The 17,665-nt window shown below is 44.2% G+C and overlaps 1 protein-coding gene across 2 annotated transcripts in view; it reads right to left on the reverse strand.

Annotated features, from left to right (window-relative positions):
* Positions 1-1,926: 1,926 nt before the first annotated feature.
* The window catches only part of C3_1H1orf216 (chromosome 3_1 C1orf216 homolog), a 46,810-nt gene continuing 31,071 nt past the window's right edge, over positions 1,927-17,665 (reverse strand). For both annotated transcript variants that reach the window (XM_078681152.1, XM_078681153.1), the window contains exon 2: positions 1,927-5,616. In XM_078681152.1, the coding sequence (XP_078537278.1) occupies positions 4,760-5,605 (846 nt within the window). In that variant the 5' untranslated portion in view covers positions 5,606-5,616 and the 3' untranslated portion in view covers positions 1,927-4,759. The remainder of the gene's footprint in view (positions 5,617-17,665) is intronic.

Here is a 17,665-nt window from a genome sequence, read left to right on the forward strand (position 1 = left end):
TCAGTGGGTCCAGTTTTTCGCTGCAGCTCCACAACTCCATGCCTAAATGGCACACTCGTGAGGGATGGTGAGCCCCGCCATGTAAAATTATTCCAATTAGAACACCAGTCTCAGCCGCTTAATAAGCTTCTTTTTTAAACCAGTATTGTTATTATCCCTACCTATCTGCTACAGATCATCAAATACACACTCATAGTGTCTGAGGGACTTTTAATATTGTTCTCATTTGGTGGTGGTTTCACTTTGGGGAACCAATTAACATTGATTCAAAAGCAAAAATTATATTGCTGATTACCACAGGTGCCCTGGATTTGATGAAACCAGAATACGGTGCGTTTGCTGAAGCGCAGCATCCCGCACAGTATTGGTATTCATCCCCCTGATAAAAAGCTCACTTGGGCCTGAGTACCTCCTGAACAATCAAGATGCCTGTGGATGATGAAACAGGAGCACTAGGCCAAGGAGATGGATAACTGGGCTAAGGAATGCAATATCCATCCCGCCACAGGCTCAAACGGACCTACTTCGGATTATAAATACACTACTGCTGGTTTTATATGTATAAAATATAAGTTCAATGTATGCTTCTGCTAAGCAAATGACTATTTACATGTGTGTGGTGAATTGATTCACCTCTTTTTTCCCCCACAGGTTTGGGATACATGAAGCACATAAACCATACCATGAGATTTCTGTGACTAGGAGGCCAAGATGCAGGTCTGACCACTAGGGTCAATAAACGATGTTTTTTTTAATTCAACAGTTCTGCTTACACATCATTTGGTGGGATTGATTCCCATTAAGGGCTGTTTAAGTTCCAAGTCTCATCGTTATAGAGCGTACACCTAAATAAGCCCTGAACAGAACTTTCTTTCTACTGTATGTATTTGATGTACAGACTGTGTGGGGATGTATGGCATCCCTCGCTTGGTATAAGAAAAGATGGGGAAGCAGAAGAAGGGTCTGGCGACAACTGGCACTTCCTGGTTTGTATTTCCCCGCTCAGGCTTCCATGTTTGAGGAGGAAAAGAACGGAATCTTGCCCCCAAAGTAAAAAAACTCTCCATTTATAAACAACCTTGCTGAAGCCTCGCTGTACTGTATTACTGGGTTACACAGGTCTGCCTTGCCTCAATAAGCATACATACAGACGCTTGCACTGTCATCACATAAAAGACTCCTATACAGCAAACGATGTCTCCAAATCACATAGGAGCAACAAGAGGGATCAGTGTTGCAAGCCTCATGGAAAATGGATACCAAGGCCATGTGGTGTTCAAATGACCCAACAAGGGCGCAATACCTAAAGGAGAAGGACAGCTTTCCTTTCAGGGATGTCCATCTCATCTTGAACCAAAGACCTTCCTCAGGGCCACGACCCTTAGGTGTGCTAGAAAAGCGGGTTATTTTCAAGAGTAGTTTACCCAAGCCGCTCCGCAGAGATCAGAGTCTGGACCAAGTAACTACAATGCAAACATCAACCCCAAATCAACCAAAGGCCACAGAAGAGGTTTTATAACAATATCCCCCCAATGTCACAGAGAATACGGGAACGCATCTCCTTTCTGAGACATCCTAAACAAGGGGAACTAGTGAAATACCCTAAAGAAGAAGAAGCAGTGAATCTGGTCCATTATCTAGGCACTCTGGAAGAGGTGGACCTTATTTAAGAACAAAATCAAACTGACCAGCGAAAAGCCAACAATGCAGGCTGCCTGCCTACATGGTGAGAACTCACCTCAGGTGAGGGAATGGCACAAGGAGGAGGCGGGTGTGGTGATAGAGAGCAGATTGTCATGGTTTACATCATTTTTCTTTTGTAAATTGGAAAAACATACTCTAAAAAATAGCACAATTGCAGAGAAGAGCACCGTAAAATGAGATGCAACGGCTCTCACCGTTACACAAACAAGCCCGTAGATAAGATTTTGATGCAAGCCAACTTTAATCATAATTTCTTGATGCAAGTAAAGCTAATCCTCATAAAAATAAAAACATATTTACATTTTAAAATGGCTATTTTTCTTAGAGTGAATACTGTCTTGTTAGTTGGCAGTACAGATAAATGGCAACATATTTCAATTAAAGACCTTTCTTTATCTGATAAACCGAGTATGATTACAATTAGGCAAAAAAATCGATACCATAAATTCGATACCTATTTGTTACATTATATGTTATGCTATGTTACACCACATTACATTATATTATATCAAAAGCACATTAACACTGTTGCCATCATTCAATAAAATGAGATGGGCAGAAATTGAGTTACGCTTCCTTGTTTTACTGCATTACTGTAAATTTAGCTTTAAATGGAGAATACCATTCATAACCTGTGCATCTGCTTTTCTCCTATATTTAAATGCACCAGTTCATTATCTCTGGCGTTAGCCTAGACCTTTTGTTTTTACTAAAATTATATGTATAATATACTTATTTCTTGGTGCTTCCCCCAGCCCCCTTTATCTACCAGTCTGTCATTTTTCCATTCACATATTTCTTCTGCCCACTACATCATACAGCATGGGGCAGTGGTTCAGCCCACTTCATCTATTGGTAAACTTGACTGTGAGTGACGGTATTCTACCTTTCACAAGCAGCACATTCAAACAAAGTAGTTCCTTTCAGTGCCAGGGACTACAATGGCAAGGAGTGTTTATTGAGACCAAAAATTCTAAATAATTTTAACTTTTAGCTAAATATGTTTCAGATTGACGAGTGTCCGTCAGTTTTCCCAATAATACAGTTTTGCAGAAACCATGACAATACAAAGCAAGTACTGGCAAAACAAAAGGTTGGCATACAACCCCAGACCTATTGGCTTTGTCAATGCTTTTTGCTAACGAGCATCGCTGTCCCACACTATGATACAATATTACCACCATTTTGAATGCAGTGATTGCACATTACCTTCAGAACGAGGGATTTTTTTCATTTCCCGCCTTCTCTAAAGGAGAATGCAAGATGGATTATTGGCCACGCAGAATGATAATCTGTTCATACATCATTGGTAGATTTGATGACATTCCTTGTGCGGAGTTTAGATGACATGCTCCTGAGCAAGTCATATTAATCCTAAAAGGATCTACCTCCAAGCCATGCCGATCTGAAAGAAGAAACAACCAGAAGACAACAAGAAGACCACCGCAGGACTAGGAAAGGAGGATTATTCTGGACTGCACAAGAAGCAGCAATCCATGGTCAAATTAGCTCAAAGATCCAGGTATATCATTTTTAACATCATCCTTTCTGCTCCATAGCCAATGAAGACATTTTAGAGGAGTGGACATTGGGCCGAATTTTTGCAGTTTCAGCATTACCATGCCCTGAGGACGCTGGATGTCCCTGATGGCATAGCTCGGAAGACCACAGTCAAGGCGAGATGATACAAGCACATTAATGACCAAGAGCGAAATGGGAAAAGTACTTAATCTGCTTAAGAGTCCACACAGATTGTCAGACTCCTGGCTGAAGCAAGCAGGCCCATTTGGTGGCTGATGGAGGGCAGAACCTACTTCCCAAAGGAGGAGTTATTTGAGTAAGAAGCACCTGAGAAACTCATAGCATCCAAGCGGTATTCTGCTCTTCGATGGAGCTGATTTCCCATTCTGGTGGCATGGACAAGAGACATCAAAGGGAAGGAGCAGCCCCCTGTTTGTGGAGCAGTGAATACACACCATGCACAACATACACAGTGCACTTGGTTCAACTTGGAATCTGTAAATTATGCTTTAAGATTCAACAGGTCCCACAATTCTTCCCACTAAATTCCACTGATTAACCAGTTGAGACCTAGACCTGTAGTAAGGGCTCGTGGACGCTACACAGTGGCGGCAGGACTCGTTATGGCACTATCCCCGCCAGCTGCTCTTGTGTAAGGTTACCAGATGATCCATGTCACCAAGGACACTATTTCCCAGTACTGGATTATATTTTACAACCCAGTGTATTCTGGTAGTTGCAGTCCTGACTCACCCACTGAACCAATTACACGAAATTTCCAGATTACAGTAGTTTGTAGAAGGGAAGATTGAACTGAAGTAAGATCCCCCTGAGGACAATGATCCATTTTGTAACCATAATCTTGAGACTAGTAGATCCGGCATGTTTAAAAGGAATAATGTCATGGTAACAAGCTAGAGGCAAGACAGATTCCACCCAACAGCAATACATAATGTTCAAATGTAAATGGTAGGGTGGCAAAATGGCGCTTGCATTGGCTCGGACTTGAAGAATCACTTATCCTTGGCATTGAAATTAAGCCTGATTACCAAGACAGCTGACAAACAAGAAAAGATCAGACGCACCTTAATTAGACAAAGCACCATACATAATAACAGAGATTATTCTAGATATGCAATGTTCATGGCAGACAGTAGGATGAAAATATATGTGCCAATCGCAATTAACAGTCATGCAGCTTTCCAGCATACTCTTGAGTTTTTAAAAGTGTAATACGTCACTGAAGCTTGCTGCTTAATGATGCAGCCTCAGGAATTGGCAACATTTGGCATCCACTAACGTCTGCGGGGTTGTAGTGTAGTAATGTTCAACACACGCTATAAGTGTGCCATTTAGACCTGGTTTTCTGACTGGCATGCAATTTGGCTTTTGCAAGCTCTTTACTCAATGAAGAGAGGACTAAAATGACCATGATGCAGTGGGATGCAAGCATGAGAGTCAGGTGCCTATCCTTATTGCACACCGAGGATGTACTGATTTGGCAGAGGTGTGTTGGGGTCTTGATAATGGTAGATCACAGGGTCTCCATTGTGCTTTCCTTGGAGCAACCAACGCCATGCTGGATATAACGGAGGAGCTCCTTGCGATTGTCCAGGATGGTGTCGAAGCTCTCCTGCAGACGATTCTGCTGGTCCACAACCCTTTGTTGGAGACCCCGGATCCAGCGCAGAAGGGCCAGACGGCGATACATCGTCAGGTGGACTTGATGCTTCTCCTTCTCTTGACGCTTCAGTTTTTCTTTGTCCTGGAGGGCCTCGGCCAGCGATGGAAAGTAAGCATCTGAGTCAGAGGAGGTCTCGGCATCTGCTTCGATAAGTTCATGGTCCTCAACCAAAGCCTTTTGCTCGTTCAGAGTGGTCGCAGCAGGGAGATCCCAGGTGTTCCCAGTGATGCTGTCGGGGCTGTCAATGCTGAGTGAGCTGCTAGCGTATCCGTTGTCCTCCATTGGAGACCCCGCAGAGTCCTCACATACTCTGACTGTGTCTTCAGTGGTCTCAGCCTCTTCCTCCACAATCCTGACCTCTGCCCCTTCAGGTGGGCTGCGGACCTCCTCTTCGGATGAGAGACCGATGCCTTCAGATCTCATGGCCTGTGAGAGGTCCTTCAACATGTGTTTGACTCTCTGATTCTGGTTGTCATCTGGGGAAGAAGTGCTCTCTTTTTCCCCTGCCTTCTCGTCGCTCTGGGGCCTGGCCAGGTTCCAGTTCTTGTTGCGGTCACAGGCCTCCTCCACAATGTTAAAGTTCTTGTCCTGCTTCATCTCCTTCTCACTGAGGAAGGAGTTCCCAGCAGCGGGCTCCCACTTCACTTCTTGAAACATTGACTTCTGGGGCATGTTGGACTTGTGAACAGCAAGCATCTCCTTCAGTGCTAGCAAAGAAAGGAAAGATATCATTAGATAAATATATGAACCATCTGTACAGCACTCACGCAAGCTTCATTGACTCTATAAGTAAGAGAGGATATAGGTTTACCAGTGTGTCCCCTGTGTAAATACCTGTAGTACCACAGATTGCTTCAGTCAGCAGGAATAAAAAAGCCTGTCGGCCTAGAACAGCCTGTAGAAAAATTTCTTATGGTTTTGGTCTCCATTGCATTCACCTGTGTCATAGTTCAGAGCATTCACCTTGTGTCCTGTAGTGCCTAGTTGGTTTACATCTTATGATACACCCCATAAGCCCCAACCTTCACCTCTTGAATATCTTCCCTAGAACGTATTGTTCAGTAAGTGTCGCTTTGTCCTACTCCAGGAAGTGTGACTTCCTTGTGGGAGACCTAGGGGATGACACACTGCAATTGTGAAGTGTATTTGTAGGGAGACTAGTCATCGTTGCCCATAACCAACGTCTGTGTTAACGACAGGGAATTATCCTAGCAAATAACTGCAGAGGGGAGGATCAAGTACCTATGGTGCAACCTCTAAGCGGTGGGAAATAGCGATTCCATCCACCTGAAAGGCAGAAGCAAATATGTGCTGAAGCTCCTGACACGTCTAAAGTATATTTGTGAAAAAGAGGAAGCAGATATGACACCACACCATGCCAATTCAAGCAGTGGAAGTGGCTGTTTTGTACACACTACAATTGAATACACTTCTCTTACATGAATGCATTCTGGCCTAATTCTAATCGCAGGATCAAGCCCATCTGAGATGCCGTTCATTGTTCTACTAAAGCAGGAGTGCCTGGGATCCATATTGAGTACCTTATTCCTTGTATCTGAAAATGGTAGCTAAAAGAGGACGACATTAACGGGCATGTGTAGCTGGCGACTGCCATGCTGCACAAGCCCTGCTTACAATGACCTCTGGGCAATGTTCACCCCCACTGCTTAATGTGTTAAATAAATAAGTGCAGGGGCCAAAGTTTATCTGAGCAGTCTATTCCCAGCACTGCCAAATGCCAACGTACCTAATACCATCGCTGCATAGTCTTGATTCAATCTTTAGACCTCTTTCTTCCACCATCCTACACTTCTTGTCTCTATCTCACGCTTTCTGGTTCTCTTCACAGGGGCGGCTCTAGGCTCATGGCGGCCCTGGGCAGGGAGCGTAGGTAGGGGGCCCCGGAAGAGGGGGTCCGGGCGGGGCGGAGCGCGGAGGCCAGTGAAGAGGGGGGGGGGGTGTCAGGGTGTTTGGAAGTGGAACAGGGCCGCCAAATCCCTACCAGGGCCGCCACGCAAATATGTATCCATCCGCAGAGGATTATTATATTAAGGATATATATTGGCGTGGTGGCCCCTGGGGTTTGGTGGCCCTGTGCAGGTGCACAGCTTGCACATGCCTAAGGCCGCCCCTGCTCTTCATCCCTACTTCCTCCTTTGGCCACAATTTGTCTATCTTTCTCCCTTTTGATGTTTTCCTGTCTCTTGCTGTGGTTCAGTGTGCACCCTGCATGGTAAATCAAGAATATCAAAGCATTCAAATATCAAGAAAAAAATGTTGAATCTAAAATATCGAAGGGTGAGTATTATAGATTTTCTATACCTGATTCCATATATATGAGACTTGGTTATGTATATCTTTGAGGTACGTAGAGGTGAAGTTAGGAACACTAAATATATACTTCTCTATATGCACTTAGCTTTCGATATTTTGTCCCTCGCTATTTTGTACACAGTATTCTTGTATGTTGATATTCTTGGGCTCAATATTCAGTGGTACAACCGTCAGTGTTTGATGACAAAAATAAATCCCGGTCCCCAGAAAGGAGTGCCAGTGCTCACTACCAACATCTATCGGCATAAATTCAGCACTATCAAATAAATTGATATACTGAGCATTGAAAGGCTGAGAGATCTCTCAAAAAGATCAATGCCTCAAACCCACTCCCACGACAGTGCTCAGATGTTTGGAGAACAGGGTCTACCTTGTGGGAGAGTCAACATTGCAGAATGAGGGAGCAAAGATGCTTAATGCCACCACTATATCACCTGAAACAAAAGTGATGGACAAGATGAACCAGGAGAGATGAGCATGGGAAAAACAAATAGGTTTAACGTGTGTGTGGTGGGCACATTGAGCATGCATGCACCGTGCAAACGTTAAAAGTATTGGATTTGCCAATACTTGCCATAAAGAGGAGCAGCACAGACCACATGTCTTAGTGTATGAAACAGGCTGCTTTATTGAAAGCAGGTGCACATCACAAATTTCCCCCTAGGCCTTAGCCTTACAAAACTACAACGCACTATACACCAAATCACCTACGACATTACCTCCTCCTCTAGTAATCCCCCTCCCCTTACATCTTTTATCTTTCAACTTTGTACGTACTATCCTGTTTTGAAACTGTTGACCTTTACTCCTTTAACCCCTTTGCTGCTAGGCCTTTTCCCCTCCTGTGCTAAGCCCTTTTTAGGCGATTTGGGGTAGTGCGTGCTTATGCCCCTGTAACTTTTTGACCACATAAGGTATCCACGCCAAATTTGCGTCCTTTTCTTCCAACATCGTGTGGATTCTAAAGGTGCCCAGGGTTTGTGGATTCCCTTGGAGGGGTCCCAGAAATTAAGCAAAATACAGTAAAACTTTTGTTTTTTTCAGAAAAATTGGAAAAACGGGTTGCAAATGAAAGCCTCTGGGTTTTTCCCTGCAAATGGTATCCAAAAAAAGGGTTTGTGGGGCTGAAATCAGCATTTTTCCAGCTTTTAGGGAATGACAGTCTTTTGTCAGAGAACCAACATTTTTCACACAGTTTTGGCATTTTTCTGGGACATAGACTATTTTTGCTATTTTTAGAGCTTTCAATCTCTTTCCAGTTAATGGTAGAAATGAGTTTGAAAGCAATAATGGACCCTGGAAAGCTATACATTTTTGGAAAGTAGACAAAATTCTGAATTCAGAAAGGGGTCATTTGTCTAAATCCATGAAGGTTTCTTTATAGAAACTAACAGTTAGATATTGGAATAATTGAAAATTAGTTGAAAAAAACAGCCTTTTGTCTCAACGTTTTCACCTGTAACTTCTTGTAATTTTGACAACTGTTTGAAAGCAATATACCGTTACATCCGTTTGACCTTCCTGGTTGTGGGGATATATAGGACTTGTAGTTTCACCAAGAACCCGACGAACCCAGAGCCAAAAACTGAGCAGCAACTTGCAATGGTATTTTATTTTGTACTGGGTATAGAGCACTTATTCTTTGAAAATGTATACATGGCAAAATCGGTATGAAAGACACCTATGTATTTCTGAATTGGGTACAAATTATAGAGTTTAGAAACAGTATATATTTGCACATTTTCAAAATTGGGAATACTCATACTAGCTTGAGAATTATTGGTCATTTTTCAAAAAGATTTTTTTTTTACACAATGTCTTTCATTGGGAAGGGAGAAATGCATGAAAACTCAATAGGTAATAACAGTTGATTTACAAATCTGAATTACCTTAAGTCTCCCAATAAAAACGGTACCTCACTTGTGTGGGTCGGCCTTGTGCCTGCGACAGGAAACGGCGCAAAATGCAACGTGGTCACACCTCAATTTTTTCAGTAAAAAATTGACCCTTTTATGGCAAAGTGCCTAGCTGTAGTTTTTGCACCCTAGCTCTGCCGGCACCTAGAGAAACCTAGCAAACCTATACCTTTTTGAAAACTAGACACCCAGGGAAATTCAGGATGGGGTGACTCAACTGCGTCCCACCAGGTTCTGTTACCCAGAATCCCTTGCAAACCTAAAGAATTGGGGAAAAATACGCATTTTCCTCACATTTCTGTGGTGGAAACTTCTGGAATCTGCGTGGATCTACAAATTTCCATCCACCCTGTGTTCCCCCAGGTCTCCCGAAAAAAATGGTACTCACTTGCCTGGGTCTGCCTAGTGCCTGCGACAGGAAACAGCGCAAAACGCAACGTGTTCGCACCGCAATTTCGCAGTGAAAACGAGCCCTTTTTTGGTAAAGTGCCTACCTTTTGTTTTTGAACCCTAGCTCTGCCGGCACCTAGGGAAACCTAGCAAACCTATATATTTTTGAAAATTAGACACCCAGCGGAATTCAGGATGGGGTGACTCAACTGCCTCCCACCAGGTTCTGTTACCCAGAATCCATTTCAAAGTTAAAAAATTGACAAAACAAAACGCATTTTCCTCACATTTCTGTGGTGGAAAGTTCTGGAATCTGCGTGGATCAACAAATTTCCACCCACTCCGCGTTCCCCCAGGTCTCCCGAAAAAAATGGTACCTCACTTGCCTGGGTCTGCCTAGTGCCTGCAACAGGAAACAGCGCAAAACGCAACGTGTTCGCACCGCAATTTCGCAATGAAAACGGGCTCTTTTTTTGGCAAAGTGCCTACCTTTTGTTTTGGAACCCTAGCTCTGCCGGAACCTGGGCAAACCTATACATTTTTTTAAACTAGACACCCAGGGGAATTCAGGATGGGGTGATCAACTGCCTCCCACCCAGAATCCCTTGCAAAGCTAAAAAATTGACAAAAACAACACATTTTCCCCTTTCCAATGATACCTCTCCCGTCTTTCTACGTGCTCAGGTGGCTGAGATAGCCCACTGAGCATGTAGAAAGTGAAACTGAAATGAGCCTAAAGGCTCATTTTAGTTTCGGTTTGTGTTCAATGACGACAGCGCGACGTGCGCGCTGATCGTCATTGAACAGAAACCAGGGAGGGGGCCTCGGGAGCTGGGGAAGCTCTTCCCCAGCTCCCAAGGTCACAGGGGTGAAAAGGAAATCCCTCTGCTGTCTGCAGCAGAGGGATTTCGTGCCCCTGGCCTCATGACGGAATGGTTCCGTCATCAGCACAGGAGCACCGATGCTCATGACGGAACCATTCCGTCATGAGCATGGAAGGGGTTAACCTACATCTATTAACATCTAACTAAGTATCCTAAACCTTAACTTAAATTTCTTACTTGGGGGCGTGGCAGAGCCGCAGACCAAGATGGTCGCGTGGCCTTGAAACTCCTCTGGCCGTATGGGCAAACCGACATCGTCCCATCTTCCAGCACGACCCCAAGTTGCAGCTTCACTGTCCAGGTAATGAAAAGGGCTCACTGAACACTCTGAGCCTCCAAACGCCCGAATCAGCACAGCAATTAGGGAGAATCAGCAATCAATCCACCCCGCCCGTAAATTTAACATGGCGGTCGGCTGAGGTTCAGAAGCGGAGCCGAGGAACTACACAGGCGGTGGAGCGTTCGGCGGGGGCTCGGCCCAACTACATGCGGTGAGTGAGCAGGGGTGGGCCTCCTGCGGACACTAGATAGTGCCATCCCCGTGCGGCGATACAGACACACGAGGCAGCTGGCAGGGACAGGGCCTGCGAGCGTGCCTCTCATTGCCGTGGCGTTGGGCGCCTCCAGTGGCAGATGCCCGCGGGGGCGCTCTATCCGCATTTCTATCAATGCCCTGCTTTGCCCCCCTCTCTCGCCCCGTAAGGGTGCGCTGACACTGGCACTGATCCTTGCTGTGGTGGGAACTGCAGCCTGCAATCACCATTCTCCTGCATTTGTTGCTGTCTGCCCACCTGCTTGTGATATAAATCTGCTGATCTCGTGCCAACATTCAGCTCAAATTGACCAGGTCAGCACCTGAAACCACCTATTGCGGAGCCTGTCTGTGACCTGCCCCCTGCAAATTAGTCCCAGTTGCCTGCCTACACTTTGACATTATGAACTACCCATATGTTTTGCCCCATTGCTCAGTGAACAATATAGTGCTATTGTTTCCAGTTTGAGATACCTGGCACCCCCCGCTTACAAAACCCACACCCTGCGCCTGAGATCCAGGGTTGCATGTTGGTTTGCGGCATGAGCCGTAAAGGTCCGAAACAGCGGCTACTTCCTTTTGGGAAGGTCTCAGACACAGTGCAGGACCTACCTGGAGAAATGGCGGAAGGTGGGCAGAAAACTTCTGCCTCGGATGAGTCTTCCACCCAGATTGGCTCTCTTCTGCAGGAGATGAGTGCTGGCTTTAAGGCCCTGGATGTCCGTTTTGACTCCTTGGACAAAAACATCGCAGAAATGGGGGTTAAGATTCAGGCACATGATCGACGCCTGGACTTTGTGGAATCATGGACTTCGGACTTTGAAGACGGCCCGGCGCAATAACTCAAGAGACTCGAACGTATCCTCAAGGAAGTAGCAATTAAAAATGAGGACTTGGAATCGCGCAGTCGCCGCAACAATGTGCGCATTCTTGGTGTGCCGGAAACCACTGCTACTGGCCGTATGGATACCTTCATGGAAACGATTCTAATTGACCTATGTGGCAGGGAGGCATCCACGACGGGCTTTGTGGTAGAACGCGCGCATCGTTCCTTGGGACCTATGCCTAATCCAGAATGCCCTCCCCGACCAATTATAGCCCGTATTATGAACTTCAGGGACCGAGACACAGCGCTTCGAATGGCACGTGAACGGGGCGAAACAATATGGCAGGGCTCCAAATTGTCGCTATTTCCTGACTTCACCATCATGGTGCAGCAGGCCAGATGGAAATTCAATGGCGTGAAGGCCACTCTGAGAAATCTCGGGTTGAAGTACGGTATGCTATACCCAGCGCGACTCAGAGTTGTATTCGATGGAAAAACCCGCATCTTTGACAATCCCACAGAAGCGCAGGAATTCTGCCATAAATACAAAACCAGCAATGCTCGCTCTAACGATGAGCACAGACTCTCGCCTTCACAAAATGGAGCTGATGCCAGTAGGGACTTGTTTTCGGGCTCTGGTCATGGTTGAAGCAACATGTAGACTCTGCTGTCAGCTGGTGGTTAACGCTTATGGGACATAGTCAATACTACATTATAGTGCATCTCCCAATGGCGTATAGAGCGTTGCCTCTCCCCCAGGGTGAACGCCGTCTAAACGTTTCTCTGATATGTTATCACATCGGTTCTTGGAACTGTTATTGGTAGCATTGTTCCGGCTGGAACACTGTTTCAATTCATTAATGGGGAGATTGACTCTTGGTAGGAAATGGGAGGCTGGGTGGAGGGTGGTGGGAGGGGCTTGGTTTTTGTTAATTTTCATTGTGCGAGATAAACGTTCTAATGCAGTTAGGAATAATGGGCATCTTCGATTGTTGCAGGATAGATTGACTAGATCTGTATTTGCATGGCTCAAATAGGACATAACGCTGCCCCCTCCGAGCTGTCTGTGATTACATGAAACATTCGAGGCCTAAATGACACCCGCAAGAAACGGCAAATTCTCCACTACCTACTTCGGCACGGTATAGACATTGCCTTCCTGCAAGAGACCCACATGGCTAAAACTGACCAAAACCGCTTTGCGTCCTGCTAGGGCACGAACAGATTTTCGCTAATTATAGCAATTATGCAAGAGGTGCGCCCATCCTTGTCCACAAAAGGGTCCCCTTTTGCTTTCAATCTGAACATAAAGACAGTGAGGGCAGATACATGGTGGTGCAGGGCACGTTGATGGGGCATTGGTCTGCATTTATGGCCTGAACGTCGACTCCCCAGATTTTTACTACTCTCTACTTTCCCGTCTTATGCAGCTGGGTCCAACATTTTTATTATTAGGTGGAGACTTTAATATCACGCCTGATCCTATCTTGGACAGTACCTCTAGTGCTCCGGATCCGCAACCCCGCGCCGCAGAGCCCTGAACTCCTTAAAGGAACAATTCTGTTTAATTGATGTAGGTCACGCCCAAAACCCACAACACACAGATTACACACACTACACCAGTTCCCATAACACGTGAACACAGATAGATTACTGGTTAGCTTCCCCTGGTATATATAATTGGTGTTGTTCCACGCATACGCTCCCACAAACATATTCTGACCATTCTCCGGTACTATTAAAACTGAAAGTCCCTAGACCCGAGGGTTTCGAAAGACAGTGGCGGTTCCCAAATCGCGCTTTAGAAGATGAGGCGATAGAGAGATAGTTCAAAATCAATACTGGCACTGTAGACTCCGCAGCGATGTTGTGGGAGGGCTTTAAAGCCTATTTAAGAGGAGTATGCATTTCCAAACACGCAGGGGTGTTGCGAGACCTGCGTAGAACTTTAGCTAGAATAGAAAAAGACCTTCCGACTCTAGACGCCAGACAGTCTAAGGCACAAAGCCCTGTAATTGATAAGCAGTGCTTGTCGCTTCTTACCGAATACAAAGACACAGCTGACAAGGAGATCCTATATTTGGGGAAGTATCAAACCGCCCTGCGATATGGTGAAGGTGAGCGCCCGGGTAGGGTTCTGGCCCAGATGATTAGACCTCCTTATCAAAATGCGTATACAGCTCAATTACAATCTGACACTGGGCAGCTTCTCACTGACCCTCTCGACATACACAGAGAATTCTTGACATATTTTAAGGGACTATACAGGATCGAACGGGACAGGAAACCTACCTCTCTGAGGTGGCTCTTGTATACCTTGAGCGTTGTATGCAAGATTTTCTTGAGAGCCTTTATCCGACAAGGATATAGACGAAGCCATTGCCTCACTCAAATCATCTTCAGCTCCAGGCTTGGATGGCTTCACGGGAGCCTTCTATAAAACCTTCAAGGATTTATTGATCCCACAACTTCTCGAGTTCTACGCTGAGGCGTTGGAAGGACAGATTTTGCCCCCTACACTGCGCGCGGCGGTGAATATCCTTCTCCCGAAACCTGGGAAAGACCCCCTCCTCTGTGGCTCTTATCGCCCACTCTCCCTTTTAAATCTAGATTATAAAATACTGGATAAGGTTCTCTCTACCAGACTTTCCTTACTAATGGAATCCATAATATCACCGGCACAACCTGTCTTTATTCCCCATCGCTAGACCTCCTTCAATCTGTGTACCTTATTCAATACCCTACATAGGATAAATCTTGAGGTCCCAGCTACTGCAGTTCTCCTAGATACTGAAAAGGCATTTGATTCCTTAGAATGTCCCTTTATACTCTCTATCATGCACCGTATGGGGATGCCGGCGTGCTTTATAGCCACAGCGGCGCTCCTCTACAGCCAACCGACGGCTCGATTGAGGTTGAATGGTACATTGTCTACACCCTTCACCCTCTCACGGGGTACCAGACAGGGCTGCCCGTTTTGCCTTCTCTTGTTTATACTAGCAATGGTTCCATTGATGGGTCATTTTCAGGAAAAACACCTGCACAGGGGTCTGCAATTCAACAAGGGTCCGTTGTTGGTGTCCTTATATGCAGATGACAATACTATATGATTATAAAATTAATTATCGCAAACCAACTAAGGCCAAGAATATGACAGTAAAAGAACAGGATACTTTGAAAGCCATAGCGGAAAATAAATCCATCATTTGCCAAAAGGCGGACAAAGGGGGAGCTCTTGTCATCTTAAACATGGAATACTATCAAACTCAGATAAGGTTACATTTACAAGATGAAAACCCCTACATGGAACTTGATTTTAATCCCACTATGGAAATCCAAATGACATTACAGAGAATCCTTCAAACCGCCAAGGATGCAGGTGTTATTGATGAAAAAATTTCTTACAACTGAATATCCGAAACCACCACGGTTTTACATGACATCAAAGATTCATAAAGATATGAAGAAACCTCCTTGCCGACCGATTGTTTCCACGTGTGGTAGCATACACGATCCAGTAGGGAAACTAATTGATAAATATCTGCAGCTGTTTGTTATTACAATGGGCTCATTCGTGAAAGATACCACAAATTTTTTGAACAGACTAGCAGCAATTGAATTGTTTGAAGATGAACTGATTACCGTGTGCACTATTGATGTACAGGCATTGTACACATCCATACCCCATCTTGCGGGGATTGAGGCAGTGGAGAAGGCATAACTAACTATGAACTACGAGGAATCTATGAAAATATTCATATTGGAACTGTTGAATTTCACCTTAATGCACAGTTATTTCACCTGTGAAAACCATTGGTAGCTCCAAAAGAGCGGCACAGCTATGGGCAATTCGGCGGCGCCGGCGTATGCCAATATCTTTATGCATCAATATGAAAATGAACACATCTTACAGAACAACAAATGGCAAAACAAACTACGTCTTTATTTAAGATACAATGACGACATTTTCATTTTGTGGAAAGGTTCCAAAGAAGAGTTGGTTGAAAACATTATGGAATTAAATACCATTGACTCCAGAATACAATTTACCTTCGAGATGCATGAAAAAACCATTAACTATCTGGATGTGACCATTATTAAAAAGGACAATAAATTTGAAACAACTTTATATTCCAAAAAAACTGATCGTAACAATCTATTGGCATATAAGAGCTTCCACCCACAAGCCCTAAGACACCACTTACCATACTCGCAACTACTACGAGTAAAGAGGATTGTTTCTGACTACGAGGAGTTCGTTAATCAATCAGAAGAAATTATACGACGCTTTAAACAGATTTTGAAACAAGCCATTCAGCGTGCTGATAGTCAAGACAGAAAATGTTTATTGACAGCGACTAAAACAGTTAAGGATCCAAAAATAACATGTGTGAGCAAATTTTCTACCGTTACTCCTCAATACAAAAGTGTTATCAAAAAACACTGGTCGATTCTACAGATGGAACCAGACTTTAAAGAGATCTTTAATGTAATGCCCATTTTTGCTTTTAATAGAGGAAAAAATTTGGGTGAAATTATTAAGCAACCACCACTGTTATCACTGTTATCACATGCACAAAAATTCAAAGGAACCATCCCATATAGAAATTGTGAAAATTGTAATAACATTTTGCAAGGTAATTCGATTACCCACCCCACGAGGGGCAACAAAATGAGTCTGAAAGTGAATGCTACTTGTGATACCACGAACATCGTTTACATGATCAAATGCCCGTGTGGCAAGGCCTATATAGGTCAGACGGAGAGCGTAAGTTAAAAGTACAATTAAACGAACATAAAAGCAACATCAGAACAAGGGCTTTGAAATCAGTAGTGGCAACCTATTTCATTGAAGCTAACCATCAGATCAGCCAGATCAAAGTTTGTGTGCTAGAGACAGTGGAAAAACGAGCAGATAGAGACAATAGAAAAACTCTGCTTAAACGGGAGAATTATTGGATATATATTTTGCAGACTTTGAGGCCTCACGGGATGAATGAAAGAACTGAATTTAATTGCTATCTGTAACCTGTATATATTGTTATAGTAAGCCATTGCAGGTGTTACACATCCATCCCCCTGTGCATTTATTGATCAGTTGTTCTAGATATTTGATTTAATGTAGCATTTATCGTGACATTTACTGTTTAGCATTATGATCTGTTCGTGGAACTGTCATTTAACAGTTTATAATCTCAGCGCGTATGCTCTTCTCCTGAGTATCACAATTATCCACATCATTTGTATACGCAAAGTCGTATTTGTTGTTAAAAACTTTATTATTCAACAATGGGGAACTAGCAGCACATATAAACACTCTATCACTTTAAGTTCTCACGAAATGCGTAGACCTCCGTTTTAAACCCCACCTCTTACCCTACGTCACACGCCGACTTTCTTCGACGAGGGAACCCTTGGCGGTTACTTTGTTTCCCTGCCCAGATTCCTGCTTTTATGGATCTAGGCTTGAAAGGACACATTTTTCACATAGCGGTAAGCGCATGTTAAATTTGCTAGCTAGAAAGGGTAAACGCACAGCGTAATTTGTTATGTTCCCACATTACTTTATGGACAATACATTATTGAATATGTGTTAGCATCGCGGTATAGCGTTAACAATGGGATAAGACTTGAGTTAACCAGCGTACTGGGGGTAGAAAGCGACATGATTCGTTATTTAGTTCTACTCGTGTAATGTTTATGAAGGAGGTGGTTAAACAGTGGTCCAAGTTCACATTTAAGGAGATAGCCTTATGCATGTTCGACCTGCTGAGTACTTTAGAATAATCGTTTATTAGAACCAACGGTTAGCCTACATAGAACGAGTTGATAAAATTAAGAGTTTGTATCTGTGCATAACATAAAGCAAGAGGT

The sequence above is a fragment of the Lissotriton helveticus genome, chromosome 3_1 (genome assembly GCF_964261635.1).
Source record: "Lissotriton helveticus chromosome 3_1, aLisHel1.1, whole genome shotgun sequence".
In the NCBI taxonomy this organism is placed as follows: domain Eukaryota; kingdom Metazoa; phylum Chordata; class Amphibia; order Caudata; family Salamandridae; genus Lissotriton; species Lissotriton helveticus.